At 38.4% G+C, this 19,046-nt stretch overlaps 1 protein-coding gene across 14 annotated transcripts in view; it reads right to left on the bottom strand.

The window, feature by feature from the left end:
- elavl4 (ELAV like neuron-specific RNA binding protein 4) overlaps window positions 1–19,046 on the bottom strand; it is a 108,501-nt gene that overhangs the window by 27,224 nt on the left and 62,231 nt on the right. For all 14 annotated transcript variants that reach the window (XM_088598990.1, XM_088598985.1, XM_088598983.1 and 11 more), the window contains one exon: window positions 61–164. In XM_088598990.1, the coding sequence (XP_088455116.1) occupies window positions 61–164 (104 nt within the window). The remainder of the gene's footprint in view (window positions 1–60; window positions 165–19,046) is intronic.

Below are 19,046 nucleotides of genomic sequence, written 5' to 3'. Positions count from 1 at the left end.
CAATGAATAAAACAGGACAAATGTGATGACAAGTCCAGCAGCTAATGTTCAGCCTCTTACCTTGATAGTTTTGGTTTGAAGTCTCAGTCCATTTAACGTGTTGATGGCTTTCTCTGCGTCCTTTGGATCAATGTAGTTTACGAAGCCATAGCCCAAGCTCTGTCCTAGAATCAAACAAAGGGAACATTAGACACATCAGAAAACTCCCTGATAGTATCTCTCTGTTCCCTTGAAAGCAACATGGAGCATTAAGGTGTGTAAAAATACGCTGCAAGACGTCCCAAGGGACCCCTGGAAAGAGATGTATATGTATATGTGGAAAATCAGTCATAACTGAGCTTCAGTACAGAGAACATTGAATGGATAACGTGGGACACAGAAACAAATGAGGAAACTGAGATGTGAATATTGGGACTTTTGAATTTCTTTTGGGAGGGAGGTAATAAGACATTGAACCATCACTCATAGAAGTTACTTTTACAGGTATAAGAAAGGTGCAGATGTCTGTTCTTGTCGCCTTTCAGAGAAAAAAGTAGAAAGAAAATCCAATATGAGGAAAGAACGAAGAGGCAAGAATGCTTGTTGCTGTGTAACTTGCTCTGTTCTCTGTTTGCGGCTCTCTGCAGGGCCAGGAATGACAGGCTCATCCTGCTATTCTCTGGCAGATCTCAGCTGAATGCCTGACTGCTGACTGTGGGATGGAGAGTGTCAGCACTCTGACGTCAGCCATCCTCACTCAGTGCAAGAAGGCGTCTCAGGGAATGCTGCGCAGCACCTGCCATTATTGGCACAAGAATGCGTAGAGTCATTCTCTACAAGATCGCCATTTCTGTACGTGAAATCTGGAGACTGACCTAATGGTCATGCACAGGTTTTGCATTTCGTGGCTGTCTCTGTGGTTCAAAATTAGAAGGGGAAATGGGAGAGATAAACTCTCCGAGGCTGATTAATCTAGTAATTGTTCACTTCATTTATATTCATAGTCCTGTTTCTTCTGTGAAGGACTAAATGAGCTTCAGCTTTAATGGGAAAAATGCAGCTACAAAATCACTGGAACACCGAAATGGTTGATCGCTGTGTATTTACTGATGGACTTTTTCTAAAAAAAAAATCTAACAGATCAATCCAGTTTAGCAACCTTTTTCTTTCATTTCTTTCATATTTTTTTAGACATCAACTAACTCCCCATGGGCTTCGTGCAAAATTCAAGGAAAGCAAACGGCCATCAACAAGACAGACCTCACTTTGAGAGCCAAGATGCAAATAAAAGTATGGCAGTGTGATTGTTTTAAAAATCTAGCCACAGAGCTTTGTCACAAAGAACTCTGCGCGGAGCAGTGCAGAGCATGCAGTGCAGTTATCCTCGCTAATTGAAACAGACAGTAGTAAGTCTACAGTGTAAAGACAAAGTGAATCACAAATGTAGAACAGCAGTACTCAACCAAATAAACACAATCCAAACAGCAGCTTTGGGCCAAAAGGGAGCTGTATTTCTCACATCAAACATCATGCTGCTCCCTCACTTTCAATGGATTACCAAGGATTACCATTTCCCAGTGTTAATTAAAAGCCCCCTGTCCTTAACTGCGACGGCTCCAGCTCCTAACTATTTTTAGTTTTCCCCCTCTGACACTGATCTGACTGCTATTAGAAATTTCCATTTTTTTTTTCATCAGAGTGTCTTGCAGGGCAATTCAGTGACATAGCTAACCCCTCGATTCCCTGGGTATAAGGCAATTAGTTAATACACAGCAGACTGTCACGGCCCCCTCTTTCCACCCTTTCCCCTGTGTTACCTCACAAGACTTGACAAGTGTAGCCTTACAAAAGGTTAGCTGAAATGAGGCGCACTTCTGGACTGTATTCACACAACACACTCTACAGTATGTGAGTTATACAGCATTTAATGATGTAGTCGCAATTCCCAGTGAAATGCAATCAAACTGCGGGGCTCTCAAGCACTGTTCCAGCACATTCTATTTCTGAGTTAAAGGGGACTGAGCCTCACAGACGTCACACTCCTTAATACACTGCACTCCAAGCCAACCCTCAACAAAGAGGCTGTAACAGAAGCTGCAATCACTTGAGATGCAGAGAGCTATCTGTCCCTTCATTTGTCTTTTCTTGGATACATTATAATGATTACTGCTCAGTCATCTCAAAATATGTCATTATCAAAATCCATCCTGAATTACATACCCTGCAGCCAACACATACACATCCACAGGTCATTCCTTAGTGCTTATGTGCGAAAGCTAACCTTTAATTGTTCCAAAGCCTTTTTCAAAGCACAATAATTTAGAGCCCTTAGTAATATCTTTTTCTCCCTATACAAACTGAACAGCAGGATCTTTTTTGGTGTTTTCCCTTTGTAGCTCTCCACCAGTCCTGGGCTGGCTTGTCTTTCTCTACCTAATTGCCCCCTTGGCATTGCTGGCAGTCTGAGCGTGATGTTTCTCTGCTCGGCTCCCCCGGGTAGATTGAGAAGTAGGACAAGCAGCAGCAGCTGTTTCCTGAAGCGGCGTTTCCAAGGGGGGATTCCACCCACCGGCAGCCAGCCCCCATACCGGATCTCCACTCTCACCAGGGAAAGCAGCCCGGCTCTCTCCCGTCATCACGCGCGCACTGACACACACACAAGCTGGCAGTGACTTTTGAATTTAATACCGTACCTCGTTAAGTCACATGGAGAAAAAAACGACTAAAATCGGAGTGAAAATACCCAAACAATAAAAAAAGCATAGGTCTTCCTATAGCAAATGTAACAAAAAGGTTTATTCCGTGCTGAAAGGAAAAGAAAAGAGACACAACGTTTTGGCTGTGGAGCCTTCTTCAGGTGTCACACAGCCGAAAAGTTAGTCTCTTTTCTTTTGCTTTGGAATAAACCTGTTCCTTTACAAGCTATCCATGCTAACACAGCTACTTATTTGAATATAATAAAAAGACAAATACTGTATGCCCCACTCCCTACCAACAAGACATTGTGCTCAATATTTACAAGTGAAAAACCAATTTCCAATTTATGTTCTCAAACACACACTCTTCAGTTGTTTATAATCCAGAAACTATAATCTCATCTAGCTCCTCGCTAACGTCACAAACATCCTCACTGAGATCTTGTTCTTCCAGGTCTTATAGATGGTGGGTTTGGCATTGCCCAGCATGAAATTTGTGAGGCAGGTTGTTTTCCTTTTTGTTTAACACATTCCACCCAAACACAACGATGGTAGTTCTGAGGACCAGGCTAAGGTCATTAAAGAGTTGGATCCGGACACTTAATGACACAGGCATCATCGGACTTGTCCGATGCCTGTTCTTTCTGTGCTCAGGGAAAGATGGATTTCCATTCTTATAAATGCATAGTGGCAAAAGGTAACACATTAGGATACAAACACAGATGCCACATACTGTGATACACAGTGAACTGCAGGGACACGTGTACAGTGCAAGGAAAGATAGAAAAACACAGGCTTGAGCAGACGTGCAGATGTCAAGAATCCCAATAGCATGTTACAAAAAGACACAGTTGAAGGCTAGGAAATCAGAAGTTTATACTCACACTTCAACAGATTCCTGAATAATGTAACATACATGCACGCCTACTAACACAAGTGTGCTGAGGAAAAACTGAGACACACTCACTTGTGGTTTAATCACATGAGAGACATGAAACCAGAATCCAGGCACAAATACTATCTGCACTTCCAGAAAATGCAACAACCCACAGAATCCAGCGGAGGTACACAGTATTGCAGACAAATCTTGCATATCTAACCTTATGCAGTATCTCCACAAAATACACTGCAATACAAAGGCTGGACAGCTGCAGATATGTCTGCTGACAACCCAGGTCTTGTATTTACTATCCAAAAAATAACCACTTATTGGAAGAATGAGTGCTCAAGAAACAAAATGGAAATAATTGTAAAGTAGGTAGTTTTACTTATTACTATTTATCACACCAAGTAAATTAGTGAATAACATTTTTGGGAATGGATGACTCTTACAGTATGTCTTCAACAGTACTTCTGAGACTTGGGTTCTGATTAGTGGAAGTTACATGGATGGTGCACCACTTTATACATCAATCTATTAATCCATTTTCTAAACTCTATATCTAAAACAGGGTCATGGGGAGCTGGAGCCTATCCTGACAAGCAACCAGCACAAAACAGGATACACACTGGATGGGACACCAGTCCACTGCACACACAAAAAAACAAACACAGACACGCACACACTCATGCTAGAAGCCAATTAAACTACCAAGCAAAGATTGTGGGTATAGTATAAGAGCATCTGGATGAAACCCAAACAGACATTTGGAGATCATGCAAACTAAATTCACATCCGACCCTAGGTCCAGATTTGAACCCAGAGCACCAGCACTGTGAGGCAACAATGTTAACTACTGCACTGCTGTGCTACCTATCACTTTATAAAAAAAAAAATTCTATATATTTTAATAACTTAATCACATGAGATGACATCTAACATACATGGTATACATAGTACATGGTAAATAAACCAAATAAAAAGTAAACTGAAGCTTGGCGATACAATTTGCAGAACAGCCTCTAAAATAGTTCTTGGGAAATCTGTTTATACAGTACAACTTGTCTTAAGATTTTTTTTTCCTGGCAACTGCAATGGCTCACTTGTTTAAATTAGGTTCCAGAACTTTTTCTGGGAAAAACACCTTATCTTAATTTATTGCACCCTTCAACATTTTAAGATGAACCTCCCTAAGAGCAACCCAATATTAGCTGGCATGTGCTCCATGCAAAGTTCAAATGGCCGCGAACTTTGACTTTATTTGCACAAAAGTCGTAATTAGAACTCTCTTCAGACAGGTCCACCCCCCTCAGCATTGTGAGACTGCAAGAGCTAATTAGTATTCATTATCATAATTTATAAGGATTATATACATACACACACACTGTAAGAGGGTTTTCAGGCACACATACAACACTAACAGTGCATAGTGCTGTGACTAAAACCCAGTCTTCTTGAATTAAATATGCCCCCTTTTTCTTTGCACTGGAAAAAAAAAAGCTTTTGTAATAATGGCTATAAGAACAGAAATGTCAGCTATTACCTACCCCCCTCTGTTCCCCTTTAGCGCACTCTTGAGTGGGAAGGAAAGCAACGCAGCACAGATTGTGGGCAAACACAGGCAGGCAGGCTTGGCAAAGCGTGTCACAACAATTGGTAGATCTCCAGTTTAAACAACTCAGCGGCTCCAGCCCACTACGCAGTGTGCCTGAAATAGCCATCGCAGACAGGCCAGGTAGCAGCAGTAAGCCTATTCCTCATCCACAGCAACAGAGGAAAATATGTGTCGGAAAAACTAAATAATATTATCTGTGTGTCAGAAAACAACGGAACTCAGGGGGGGAAAAAGCATCCATGGGTTTCAATTTTACCTGAAGTGGTTTCCAATTTTAGCTGTCAATTAGCAATAAATCTCACAATTGAATTCAATTGCAACTCTGTGGTTTGAGGATAGATTTTACCAGGATGGAGACACTTGAGAGCCATCTACCTGTTTCAGAAAACACAGACAGAAGAATGAGCTATGATTTTACACTATCTTGGGGGTGTTTACACACCTAATGAGAAAATACTCAAAAATATAACTGGCTGAGTTAGAAACAAAGTGAGGGATTGTTATGGGAACCAAAGAACCAACATTTAAACCCAACCTTGTACTAGATTAAATGTTATTTTTAACCTTATTATGCAGTTCAGATATAAGTGGCTAACTTGTTAGCTCCTTGGCTCTTGTGTGTTGTATATCTAATGTTCTGCTGTACAGTGGGTGCAGGCCCACATACAGTATAGTGCTCCGTGAAAAACTTTTGGGAATTTGAACGGAAAACTTGGAGAACACTTCCATTTATATAATACAATGAAAATGCCCTAAAGGATGGGAATGCAAAAGAAATTACCATCATACAGTTTAATTATACTAATGGTTATATTTACTTATGGTTTTTAATTGTCAATTAAATTGCAATACTTAATTGATGCATCACTCTTTTAATGAGCTTTTAATGAGGATGAATCTTCTACCGACTTTCTAATTCAATTCCCAAACATGTTTGTATATGTCCAAAACATAAAGAAATGTTTTAAGCCTGTTTTCAAAAGAAATTAAAAGTCAGGGTTAAAGCTACTATATATTATACATTACAAAAAAAATTAGTTTGGTGTATAAGATACAAACATTACAGTAACAGCTTCTTTTATTTATTGTACTCTTTCCCTCAAATGTTCCCATTAGCTACTGACCCTGATAAGCACAGCAGTATATATAGATCTCATTAAGCCTTAATGTTGTTATGGTTATGAAATGATGATCCATTATTATTTTCACACTTAAAAGTTAAAGAAAAATTAGATATCTGTGATGATCCATGCAGTAAATAAAGTCGTCTCTTTTTGAATATGCTGAATTTTGTTTTAGGCCCTTGAGACAAGAAAAGTGGGACATGTGATGTGCATGATAAACTATGCATTAATTCATTTTGAAAAGATATCGGTTATGCACTTCACTGTGGTCCAGTGGAAGAGCTGTATGTAAACTGCTTCTTCGTTTTCCTGAAACGTACTGCTGTCCCACTGTTTGACAATGGAGCAAGTCACCATATGGCCAAAAGCACATGCTGTGTTCCTCCATTCCTCTCTCTGTCTCTAAGATGGGACCTCTACACCTCCTGCCCGAGCACCTCATATTGAACTGAGCAAGCAACAAAAAACATATGGGATGGAGAGTGTATCTAAACTTTCCACAGACTCTGTCGTGAATGATATTTAAAGCAAAACGATTTTCAATCCTTAGCTGAAATTGCAAAGAGTCAGTCAACATATTTCAGCCGCACAAGCCTTGTACCAATGCTTTCCTTTCAATACACCCTGCTAAGCCATTCATTTTACACAGTGCAAGCTCAGTAATGCCATAGAGGAGAGTTAGTATCCAGTGGTGGAATGATCAACAAACGACCATCTAACTCCCTAACATGCAAAAGGCCACATGCCTCTGGGCAATTCTAGTTACGATGCAAGCTGAAAACGGTGACAAAAAGCAAATTTTCAGCTTCAAAACAATTATGTCCTTTATTTAAAAGAAAATGAGTATAAGCCCCATTTTGAAGACTTTTCTAAATATTGTGAGATGTTCCATTTTCCCTTGTAACAATTAAAGATGAGGGCAAAGCACAATGAAATATCTTAAACTGGGACAAATCTTTTATCTTCCAGTTTTATTTTTGTAGTTTATTAATTAAATCAAAACTAAGTTCTAAGGAAAAATCTGTACCCCCCCCAAAATCCACATACTGTAAATGTTTGAAAAGTCATGTCCTAGTAATGCAGCTTGTAGAGTTTAAGAAAAATTGGTGTAATCTGTTTGTATAAGTTTGTGTTACATTAACACTTTCTTCATAAATTGAGCTACTAGTCCCCAGTTTTAATACAAATGCATACTACTGTACCTGCAGTCGAAAAGTGACACAAAGAGTCATTTCTTTAAAGCCTAAAAAATGCAAAGCTATTTTTATATTTCAGGGTTAGAAAGAATCAGCATTTATGAGTGGAATTCAAAGCACAATGAAAGTAAAATATACATAAAATACAAATTTACATTTAAAATGTAGCACCATATTCTGAGATTCAGCACGAGGCAACAAAACGGCTGGTAAGATGAAGCGGCCCTGTGACATTATAAACAAGAAGAATTGTGAATACTGTACATCTCTTTACATCTCATCTACTTCACAAGAAGACAAATACTTCTTGTTAACTGCATGCAGATCATGTGGAACGTTTCTGCAGTGAAATGTCCACTACACAACCAGTACTTGTTCACTCATACATCACATTATACTAGTCATTATAGTGACTAGTGAGCACATCGCAATTTGCGCAAACTCTCATTCTCGCCCATGTGCGAGACCAGGGGTTTGTGACAGTATGGCAACTATACATTGCTTTCACAAAGTTCACGATTATGTGCTTAATTTTGGAATTTATAAAATTTTGCCCTTAATACATGTATTTTTTAACTGTGATTCTTGCTGCCATTTGCCAAGCTTCAAGCGAATTTGGTTTCTTTTTTAAGGGAAACAAAAAACTTCCCAATAAACACTTTTGTTGGTAACATTGCACTCCTATTGACCCAAAATTAATGCAGACCAAATCAGCTATACTAAGCTCTCTATCTAATTTAGGTTGTACTACAAACAAATTCCTCTTCATGGCCATATATTCAATAACCCATTTGGAGGAAAAGCACCATACAAGTTGATCTGGATTTTAAAAGACTATTCTAAGGAAGCAAAGAGTAGAAAAATCACTCCAGTAGAAGACAAATGACAGTTATTTGAACAGTTGATGATAACATACCTTGACAGGATAAAGCCCCTTCAGTAAAAACCCAAGCAAATCTGTTTTGCCAGTCTTAAATTTCATCACATTTAAGCTGGGGAGGAGGGGAGAAAATAGTTCAAATTGTCACAACAAATGCACTCTCCTCCTGTCGGTTTCTAAAGCAGTGTTTTCTGCTATGCAAGAAACGGGAAATGTCTAAGCTCTGAGGTGGAGTAAGAAAAATGACTCTTGACAGCAAATGATGGGCAAAAGAACAACACAAAACAAAGGGAGCAAGAGAGAAGACTGTGGTCATTGGTAACTGGAAAATGAAGAATATTTGATCTCCCAGTTTCTTGTGTGTTAATGTGATCCTGCTCCCAAAATACTCCTAATAATTCTGAAATTGTCCTCATTTTCCAAATGTAATTATTTGACTTTCAAAGAGGAAATATCAACCTAATGTACAGTATGACTGTCAGGTCCTGACTGACATACAGTACATGTGTACATGTGCAAGCTAATAAACAAGGACTTGCCATTTAGTGTTTTGTCATAGATGTGCCATCTTCAGACATCAAAGTTCTGTAGAATTACACACAATATTTTATATTTAATTATTTCGATGAATTTATACAGACTTACAGTAGAAATCTGTAGATGAAAAGGAAAGCATAGTATTCACTATGTACAGTACCTGAATTGTTTTCTTATTGCAGAGCACAGGTACTACTGAACAACTCAAGATGACATACAGTTACAGTGAAGCCTCTGCATCTTTATGCCTGCTTGCTGTTCCAACACACTACACAGCATTCTCACATCACAGGCTCGATTCTGCTACTGCCAGACCAGCTCTCTTCAGCAGGGATCAAAAAGGCTGTATCTATAGACTCTAGTCAGGAGTATTGCAGAAAAATATTACAGCACCGCTGCTCTTTAAACCTAACTGTGTTGTTCCATCTCTATCCCTTTCCTACAACATTTATTTTGTGTTAGGGTAAACAGCTTTTGCCCCAGCCTGGCATGATTTTTACAGCTTTAGTATAAATAAGAAAAGACTGCTAACACATACTGGCAGAAGAGGTGCCACTCTCTTGACTGCGATCTAAAAATATCTCACTCCCCACACCACTGCACCAATGCTCTAACAAGTTAAAAAGAAAGAGAGCATATTTTAAGAGCTAAAGAGGCAAACCTTGGATTCCTGTTGGGAATTCAGCCTAGTCAAAGCAAACAGAATTTGAATTTGGACAAAGACATTACCATAATCTTTAAACACCTGATACTAGTTCAAATATATAGAAAATCAAAAAACGAGAACAATGACAGATTGTCCTGCCTAGAATGTGTATTGTAAAAAGATGCCAGAGAGGCACTGGTGTTCACAGTAGGATTTTCTATTGAATTGTAAGGTATTTGGTGGATGCTTGGTTCGATTATGAAAATAAACCACATATTGCAATAGTAAAGGATTACCCATAAGTCGATATATAATACTTGCCAGGCAACTATCACTCCAGGTGAGCTATTAATGCCAGATAATCTATTTAAAAGGCAAAACCACAGTTTTGGTTTAAAGATTTGTTGTGGTGAAGTCACATAATGGCCCTGCTATGTGACTAGATCTGTTTTGTGAAAATTTTACTTTAGTGAAAAAAAATTTAGCTAGTGACTCGATCCTGGCTGGAGTTCACAGATCGAAGCCTCATTGTTGTGTTTGTTTTTTAAAGAAATGCCTGCATATGTGTATTCAGGAAAAAAAGAATATGATCAAGTTGGGAAAGCTACTTGGAAACTTGGAAGCTAAAATATCTTAAGCCGTTGAAACTTATATTCATAGGGGAAAAAAATCCAGACATTTTGGCTACTGAGATATGTGATACATTTTGGAGAGTCTGGATGCGATAGATAGCAGACATTTCTGTATAAATCTGAATGTTGTTCCATTGTTTTACCGGATAAGCTAATTAAAGACAAATTCTAATTCAAATGACAACTTGGAATCCCTTTTTTTGTACAGGGCATTCAGTGGAGCAATCTGAATTAAAGATTCTTGATCAGGGGCATAAGAACATAATTTCACCTAATCTTTTCTCTCTTTAGTCAAAACCTATCCATTCATTTTCTGACCTTTATATCCACTACAGAGGCATAAGGTAGCTGGAGCCTATCCCAGCATGCAAAGAGCACAAGTCAGAATACACCCTGGATGGGCTGGCAGTCCATTGCAGGGCACACAAAGACACAGACACACACGCATGCACAAATTAGGTCCATTTCCCCCAGAAGCCTTTAACCCATCAGGATGTCTCTGGGACTGTGAATAAATATTAGAGCACCTGGAGGAAGCCCACATGAAAACAGGAAGAACTTGCAAACTCCATGCCGACAGCACCCCAAGAACAGAACAAACTCAAGGCCCCAGTACTGCAAGGCCACAAAACAGGAAGAACTTGCAAACTCCATGCCGACAGCACCCCAAGAACAGAACAAACTCAAGGCCCCAGTACTGCAAGGCCACAATGCTAAGCGCTGTGCCACCGTGCCACCCATTTGTAACATTTTAATTTTCTTAGTTTTTGCTGAAAACGAAGGCATTTCCAACACATTCAATTGAAAAAACACATTTATGACAATAATAATTCTTTAACTAGCCGAATATCTTAGAAACAAAATCTTATTCACAGTCTCAACCTGGAGCTGAACTGTGACCTTCCGCGACCTTTATTGCGAACAATAAAATGGCAAGAGCCCAGCTGTATTCTGTAAAATAGAAATAACCATTACTATAGCAATGTACAAGTAACTCTACAAGTTACAAACAACACTTGAGGCAGGGAAGTATCTGAGCAGTATCTGAGTAGCCTGGGTGTCTTGGAAGGTTGTGCAAGAAAAGACCTGTATATCTGTGATATCCCATCGACATCAGGCTAAATATACCAGCCTGCTGAGAACCACTACTGGTTCCTCAGTGCCCTAGGGGAGTCTGGGACAGTGGAGCAAGAGAGCGAGGGAAACGGTGAAGCAGGCAGAACAAGTAAAACTGAAAGGAGCGTCAAACAAAATGCTGATGGGCTTTGAAGCTTGTTTTGGCAAAAGATTTAACAATACCCTTGCTTAATATTTTTTTTTTCATCTTCCATTGCATCTATACTTAAGTTGCCAGCCATGCAGTTTCCCATGTTACTGTTCCAGGCCAATAAGAAACAAATATGATTTCTTATCCTAGAAACCTCTACAGTATGTATGAATTCTAAAAGATCTGTGGGACCTCCCCCTCCTTCCAGGCCTTTGCCTTCTTTCATGTTGTGCAGATAATAACAAAATATGATGCGACATTAATGAAAATCAGCAGCCCGATTTTCAACACATGCAAAATGCATCCAGCACTAGAGTAGCACTCCATGCTCTTGCATTACGCAACACTTATTTCAAATATGATCATATTTCACAACACAAGTACAGCCAGTGCTTCAGGTTAATTTAGCTCGGATGTCGAATTCTCAATCAGCTGTTACAACTATATCAAAATGACCTTCATGAGATGAAGTATGCAGCGAAGTTCCTTTATTTTAAATCAATGCACAGGTCTTGCACAGTAAATAGCTTGTGATAATAGAGAGCCATCTGACTTTATTAAATTTTCCCAGCCTTAGGTGACTGCACATACAGTATGCAATACCCTAGAACACAGAACACAGAACACAGAACACAGACCTGTATCCTTTATCACGTCTGCTGTTTCAGACTTGTTAATTTACACATGTGATACACTCACTTTTCACATTCATGTCTTTCTTCAGAATTAATTACACAATTTTAAGATATTACTGTTCCTTAGTGGATAAGAATAGTTATACTGTAGCTGCAGGTACAGTATCTGTAGAATATTGAAACAATATAGATGACCCATTATTATTAAAAAATGTTCTACTGATATTTCAGGTGATTTAAAGTTTTGTAATAGCAAACTATAATCCGGTAAACTCTGATCCAATGGTTTTTATTTGTCTAGTTTGAAGAGTTGAGCAACCCACAACGTATTACTGTTACTATTATATCTACTTCATAATTTATTTTCTCTCAATTTGCTCATTTTCTTTTCTACTTAGTCTCAAGAATGTATACCAGTTCTTAATTTAGAACAGTTAATCAATTAAAATAAAGTATGATACTGAATGTAAAGTAATTTCTTTTAACAAACAACAAAATCAACAACCTTAACATTTAATATAGAAAAGATTTGAAAAAACTAAATATAATTAATAATTTGCTAAAATAACAAATACTGGAAAAATGTTTGCAATGTCATTCAAATGATTTTAAAATAAATGGAATTTAAAAGGCTGGCTCGCTCAGATCCATCTACTCACCACCCAACACTAACAACAGTCTTTCCTTCACATTTTGCATAAAAGTAACCAACATTAAAAACTATCCAGTTTTAATATAACTTTTGCATGACTACATAAACATTTTACAAGAATGCTATTAGGGAGTTGAACCCTCAGGTCAGAAATGGACCCAGAATATATGCCCTGTTTACATGCATTTTTATTGGAAATTGGTGTGCTTATTTTTGATTTATGAGGCATTTTTCAGGATCACCTATGCTGTGTCAAACTTAACCTTCCTGCCTTATAATTATTAACAAACATAAGAAATGCAGAGTGGATTCCATTTCTTAAGAAATACTAATTTTCTAGCGATGAAAAATTAGGAACCTGAGGTCGAATCTTTCTCAGGGTGAAATTCCCCATGAATTTTCACTCTGTGCCTTTAATTTCGGGAAGCCTTCTTTGTCTTGCAACTTAATGATACGACCCGACGCACCCTGTAATAGCAGGTTTATGACGTGATGGCCTGCCTTAAAGATGTCACATGCAGCCACACAGAGTTTCAAGAGCTCACCGCGCAGTGCTTGTAAGATGATGCTTTCCAAGGTGCACACCCCCTCTCTAAGATCGAACCCGTCCCAGGTCACTCTGCCCTTCACAGGGAAAAAAGAGCTCCCTCAGGAGGTCCTGCCAGCTGTCTCCCCTCCCCTCCTGCTCATCCAGCTCCTAGGACCCGCTGGCTCATGTTCAACTGTGCACATGGAACACCTTTTCACTTTTTGGTCTTGAGTGGCCGTGTGAATATATTTGCTAATATTAATACTACAAGCTACCTATCTGCATTCACTCTGAGTAATCTAGGCTGTTACATGAATGATATTGTGCCTTTAAAACATTCAGAGCTTGTGTAGCAGATGTTTTTTCCCCCCATGCAGTTTGTCATGTATTAAGGAGCGCTGTATAAGGCGCATCGGTTTACAATATTGCAAATTGGACTGAAAATTATTCAAAGATTATGAGCTTTCTATGCTCAATTTTTCACTAAGGAAGCAATTTTATGCTCCTTTGCATTGTATTAATTGCCACAGAAAACAGCATGAAGCTTCTTCACTGGGAAGAGAAAATGTCCCCGTGCCTTTTATCAGTGCATGAGACACCGGTATTATTCATAAGTCCCAGCTCTGAAGGGAATGGAAACTGGGAGACTGATTATGCAATGGAATTAATCGTTATCACAAGAGACTGGCCTAAATGCATCCACTTTCCACACACAAACACTGTTAGAATTCCTTGACTTTAGTTTTGAAACTTGCATAGAATCAAATTAAAAATTCGAAACTCATTATTTGCATGAAAATGGAGCTTATTAATTTTGATATGAGGTTAATGACAGGAAATGGCATGTACACATAGAAATCCTGGTTTACAGGCTTGGGACTGCAATATGCTTACTGATAATGAAGATACTACTGTAACCTTGCAAAGGAATTTTAAGAAGATTCACCTTCCCTCAAACAATGAGAACAACAAACCAAAAACTTCCTTTTTAAGAGGGTATAAACTTGATAATGTGTGACCCATAACAAAAAATACTCTAAAACCTCTACTGTTTACTACACTACAGGCCCAGCAGTATCATTTTTTAAACCATATATAGTTATAAATGTCTTTATTTTTTTTAAATAAATTTAATATTTTTTTTTATTTACATGCACAATGTGTTCACTAACTAAATCAAAAAATGTGTTCAAAAATTAAAAATACAATATAAAATAATTCAGACTGTATTTGTATTGTCCTCAATTACTATGTTTAAAGTCCAGGAAAAAAAAAAGTATTTTCCTTTCAATTTAAAAATAATTAAAACATTCCTTAAGATCATATGGGCATTTGTAGCAATTTTATTTTTGCAGCAATTATACTAAAACAGTTTTAGGCAAAGCATGATATTTTCACAGCCTTATCAAGAGTCAGTGCTCTTGATAAATTATTGGAAACTGCCACATTCGCATTTGCAATAAAATCTGTCCTCATTTTTACAGTACAAAACAAATGCTGAAAGGAATATATCAACAACGAAGCTTTGATTAGAATGCTAAATTAATCCAAAGCCATTTTTAATAGATTTACATAAATTGTAACTAATCTTTTACTGTAGAATTTTTATTTTATAGGCACTCCTTATTAATCTAAATAAACAGCAATAAAAACCCAAATAATAATGTCTTCACTGCAAGTCCAAGGCTTTAAATACAAAGCTGATTTTTAAAAACTGTGGTATTAGTGACAAGGGGTTTCTATGGGAAGCCACCATTTTGGCTCAGCGTGAACCTGAGCCAAGATGGCCCTTGAAAGTATTCAGAAGCAGGTGTTCAATTGGACATACCTGAGCTTTGAGTATTGGGAGCTGCCGGAGGAGGAGAAAGCCAGTCTGTGTCTATGCTTATTAAGGCAAGGTACAAGTTATCAAACCTATTGCTGTTTTGTCTGAGTGTATACCTTATCAAAACAAGACTGAAAGAGGGATCTTCGGAGCTAGGAGCTCTTCCGATAGCTGGATGGGGTTGGCTAATTGGCCAGTGGAACTTGAGAAGATTAAGTTAAGTGCACAGCACTACACTACACTGAGGTATCACAGACAGAAGGACAGAAGCGTTAGGTGGCAGCTAGTTTTTCAAGGAAAAGGGTGAAAAAATAAGCTGATAAACAGCATAATAACTGTTAATCAGCATAACGCAGATGGATAGACTACTGAATAGCTTAAGGACTGCCTTAACAGCGCATTATACAATTTTACAATAACACCGCTTTATTAATTCTACTCTTTTAACTTCACATCCTAGCATTTTGTTTGCATTTTTAATTTCTTCCCCACATTGTCTAGAAGATGTAATAATGTGTCGACATAAACAACTTAAGTCTTCTTCTGAAGTAGCTTCTTCTACCTCAGTGCTTCTCATTTAGTATTTAGAATTTGTTTTCATTATCCGCCCATAGTACCCTGCACTTGTCTACATTAAACGTTATGAGCTGGGTATTTGCTTAAGAAAACTGGATACAACAGATTAAGCCCAACTGGAAAACATTTTGAGATTTATTCATGTTCCACATGGAAAAAAGTGGAAAGATGTAGAAAACGTTCATACATTTATTTAACCGCATTATAATAAAAGCAGATGGTGTCATTCTGCAGAACTGTTTTCCTACCCAGTAGTTAGGAAAATCAGAAAACGTCAGAATCCCATTGCTATCTAAAACAAAGCAACGTATATACATGTAATGAAAGCTATAGCTATTATTGTTTCCATCAACCTAAATTAATGTGTTCCACCCATCCAGCCATTTTCTAACCCCTTTACCCAATACGGGGTCTTGGGGGTCACAAGGCACGATACACCTGGGAGAGGATGCCAGTCCATCGCAGGGCACACATGGACACACACACGCACACCAGGACCAACTTTCCCAGAAGCCAATTTACTTACCAGTATGGTTTTGAGCTGTGGGAGGAAAAAACGTGTTTGCTTTATGGCTATTCCTCGCTCTCTCCTTAATATTGCCCACCATTTTCTTTTCTAAATAGTAAATTTAGCAGATCAATGAAAGAGGTCCTTTGTTTTATCATGGGGTGGTTTTTTTTACTTTTACGTTTATGATAAAATGCTATAGCCACGTATCTGTTAGAAGGAACTCTAGTAGTGGGTTGGACATTAACTGGGTTTTACAATGACCGTTTTCGAGCTACTGTAGGTCTCTGATCTGTTCAGGACGGTAGCAGCCTGCAGGGCTGTGGGCCACCAGATGCCCTTCTCCATGTGCCACACTGGTGTCAGCAAGGCATGGCTGCAGCAGCAGCACAGAGGGGAGCAGCACTGAGCCAGGCCAGATGGAGTATAAATAATGGGCAGCCGACACTTGTGAGGCACACCTGGACAACCTGCATCGCGATACAAGGGCCTCATAAATCTCTGATGCAGGAGAAAGAAAAAAAAGACGGAAATCAGCTCGGCTGAGCAGCAATCACTTAAAAGCAAAACTATCAGACCCCCAAACTAGCTCACCCCCTACCATTACACAGAGCTACTCAATGATTTGTAAAAATAACTCTTAAGCACATTTGTGTTTAATCAGTCTCTCTTTTCTAAGTGATATCTATTGTCCAGTTTTCAGAGACACCAGCAGGCAAATTCTGTTTAGGCTTGCTCTGCAGAAACGACTTTATTTTTGTAAAATGTAATGAAATTGGATCACACTCCATATACACTTTTTTTTGCTGACTTTTGCATAGTTTGTTCTTGCTGTGCAATGAATATTAATTAGTCAGCTGCTGTTTTATTATGGTATTGTGCAGAACAGCACAACATGATACAGAAGATTATTGGCTTCAATGGTTAGTGTGCAGTACTGTGAAGGTTTTCAGAATCAGTGACTTCTTTTCCTGTTCCTAGAAGCCTAAATGGAGTTTTTAATGAAAGTTCGGGAGGAATGAAGGCAGCCGCGCTCATTCGACACAGCTGCTGCAATTCTCACTAATCCCGACGTAAGCAACCGGTCTCCATAAATATCAAACGTCACCCTCTCCTCTTCCTCGTTTGTTTTCTGCATCCCTCCTCCACCCCCTCTCCACATTTGCAGCTACCCCATTGGTCACATGGGGGTCCTATCCTCCCCGTCCAACGGCCGGGAGGTTGGCCCTCAGCCAAGCGGGTTACGCCAAATCTCCACAACACAATAAACGATTCTAATTTCTCCCAAGCTTTCGGCTGCTGTCATTCCTCGTGAATACCATATTAGCCAAACTAACCTTCTTTTAACTGGTCAGACAGATGCAATGACTGAAATTGTCTTTCTTTAGATTCACCATGCAGTGCATGCAAACAAGCCAATATGTAAAAAAATTAGTCATGCACATTATGTCAGCCTGAAGACCTTGTATGGATAATCGGGGATATCCTTGCCTGATCCTGATCTTGGATAGCCCCAATCCAGAAGATCTTAAAAGCTTCTTAAATCATGAGTTATAAAGACTGGACTGTGAGTTTTCGATCAATATAGCGAGCTTGAATAGTTTAATTACCGGAAACCAGGAGTGATCCTTAAAACCTACATGTTGTGAATTGTTTTTCTCTTTCAAATGATCTTGAATCACGTGACTGAACAAATCACCTACAAAGAAACTGCTCCAAATGTTCGCACATGTTTTATATGTAACACTACAATATTTTTTGGTTTCCCATGTTCTATCCTTTATTGACTCATTCTTTTCTGTTGGGCTCCCAACAAAATGATGGTCAAAGCACTGCTGGATGTCATGGAGATAATGGAAGTCCCAGAGATCAGGATTATTTTTTTCAGCTTTTGCAGCTACTGTATGTACCAGCTATGTGCTTTTTGCCTAAAGCAATTCACTGAATCATAAGTTTATGGCCAATTATTAATTTAAGGTGGAACCTTTTCCAGCCAAACCAAAATAATTTTAATACCAACTAACCAGAAAGTCCATGATTTTAGAAGACAAAAAGTTGGCAATTCTTCTAAATTGAAACTCCCAAAACGCTTATACAAATGGCTCAGTTTTTCTTGTTAGCAGTTACTGCAAGCAAATATTAACTGCTGGTGCTACTGAAAACAATTTAATTCATGGAGAAATCCAAGATGTTTTGGAGGAGGAATTTTCATGAGAAAACGGAAAGAGTACATAAACATTAACAACCTCTCTGACATTGTGTTACATAAGCCAATTTGCTGCATGCAATAATTGCCAAGTATAAACTCATTCTGTGATTACAGCCTTCTTCCTCTACTAATTCCTTCAGAGAAAACAGGAACACATTTCCAATTTGTAGTTTGTCTCAACATTATTGTCAATTGTTAGTATGCATATTTTTAACAAACGTACCATTTGTAGAATGCCTGCAAAATGACAAATGCAGTTTTCCCACATTTCACTACATCTCACTAAAACAAGTATGCTAGAACATAGAATTGACTATATTATAGTAGGAAGTAGACTGATATATACATTTCTGCATGCCTGATAGACCTTTGGGACCTATTTAATCAGATAACCAAGTGTTCAACAGCAGAGTATACTGAAATAGCTTGTTTTATGTGGGCTGTTTTTTATGGTAGTATAAAGGTGTTTATATCATTCAGACTTGGACAAAAATACTGAGATGTCTCCAGGTGTTCAAATCACAGATATGTGGCAAAATTAATCCTGTTTTCATGTCAAGCTTTTCCTTTGTTGGGTTCTTTTAAGCACAAACATACTATTTAGTCAGTGCCAAACTAGATGACCAGGTCACCAGTTAATGAGGATACTAACTGATTTTG

This window comes from Lepisosteus platostomus, chromosome 11 (genome assembly GCF_059453375.1).
Source record: "Lepisosteus platostomus isolate fLepPlt1 chromosome 11, fLepPlt1.hap1, whole genome shotgun sequence".
NCBI classification, from domain to species: domain Eukaryota; kingdom Metazoa; phylum Chordata; class Actinopteri; order Semionotiformes; family Lepisosteidae; genus Lepisosteus; species Lepisosteus platostomus.
The sequence above is the reverse complement of the archived record's forward strand: the minus strand, read 5'-3'. Positions and strand labels throughout refer to the sequence as shown.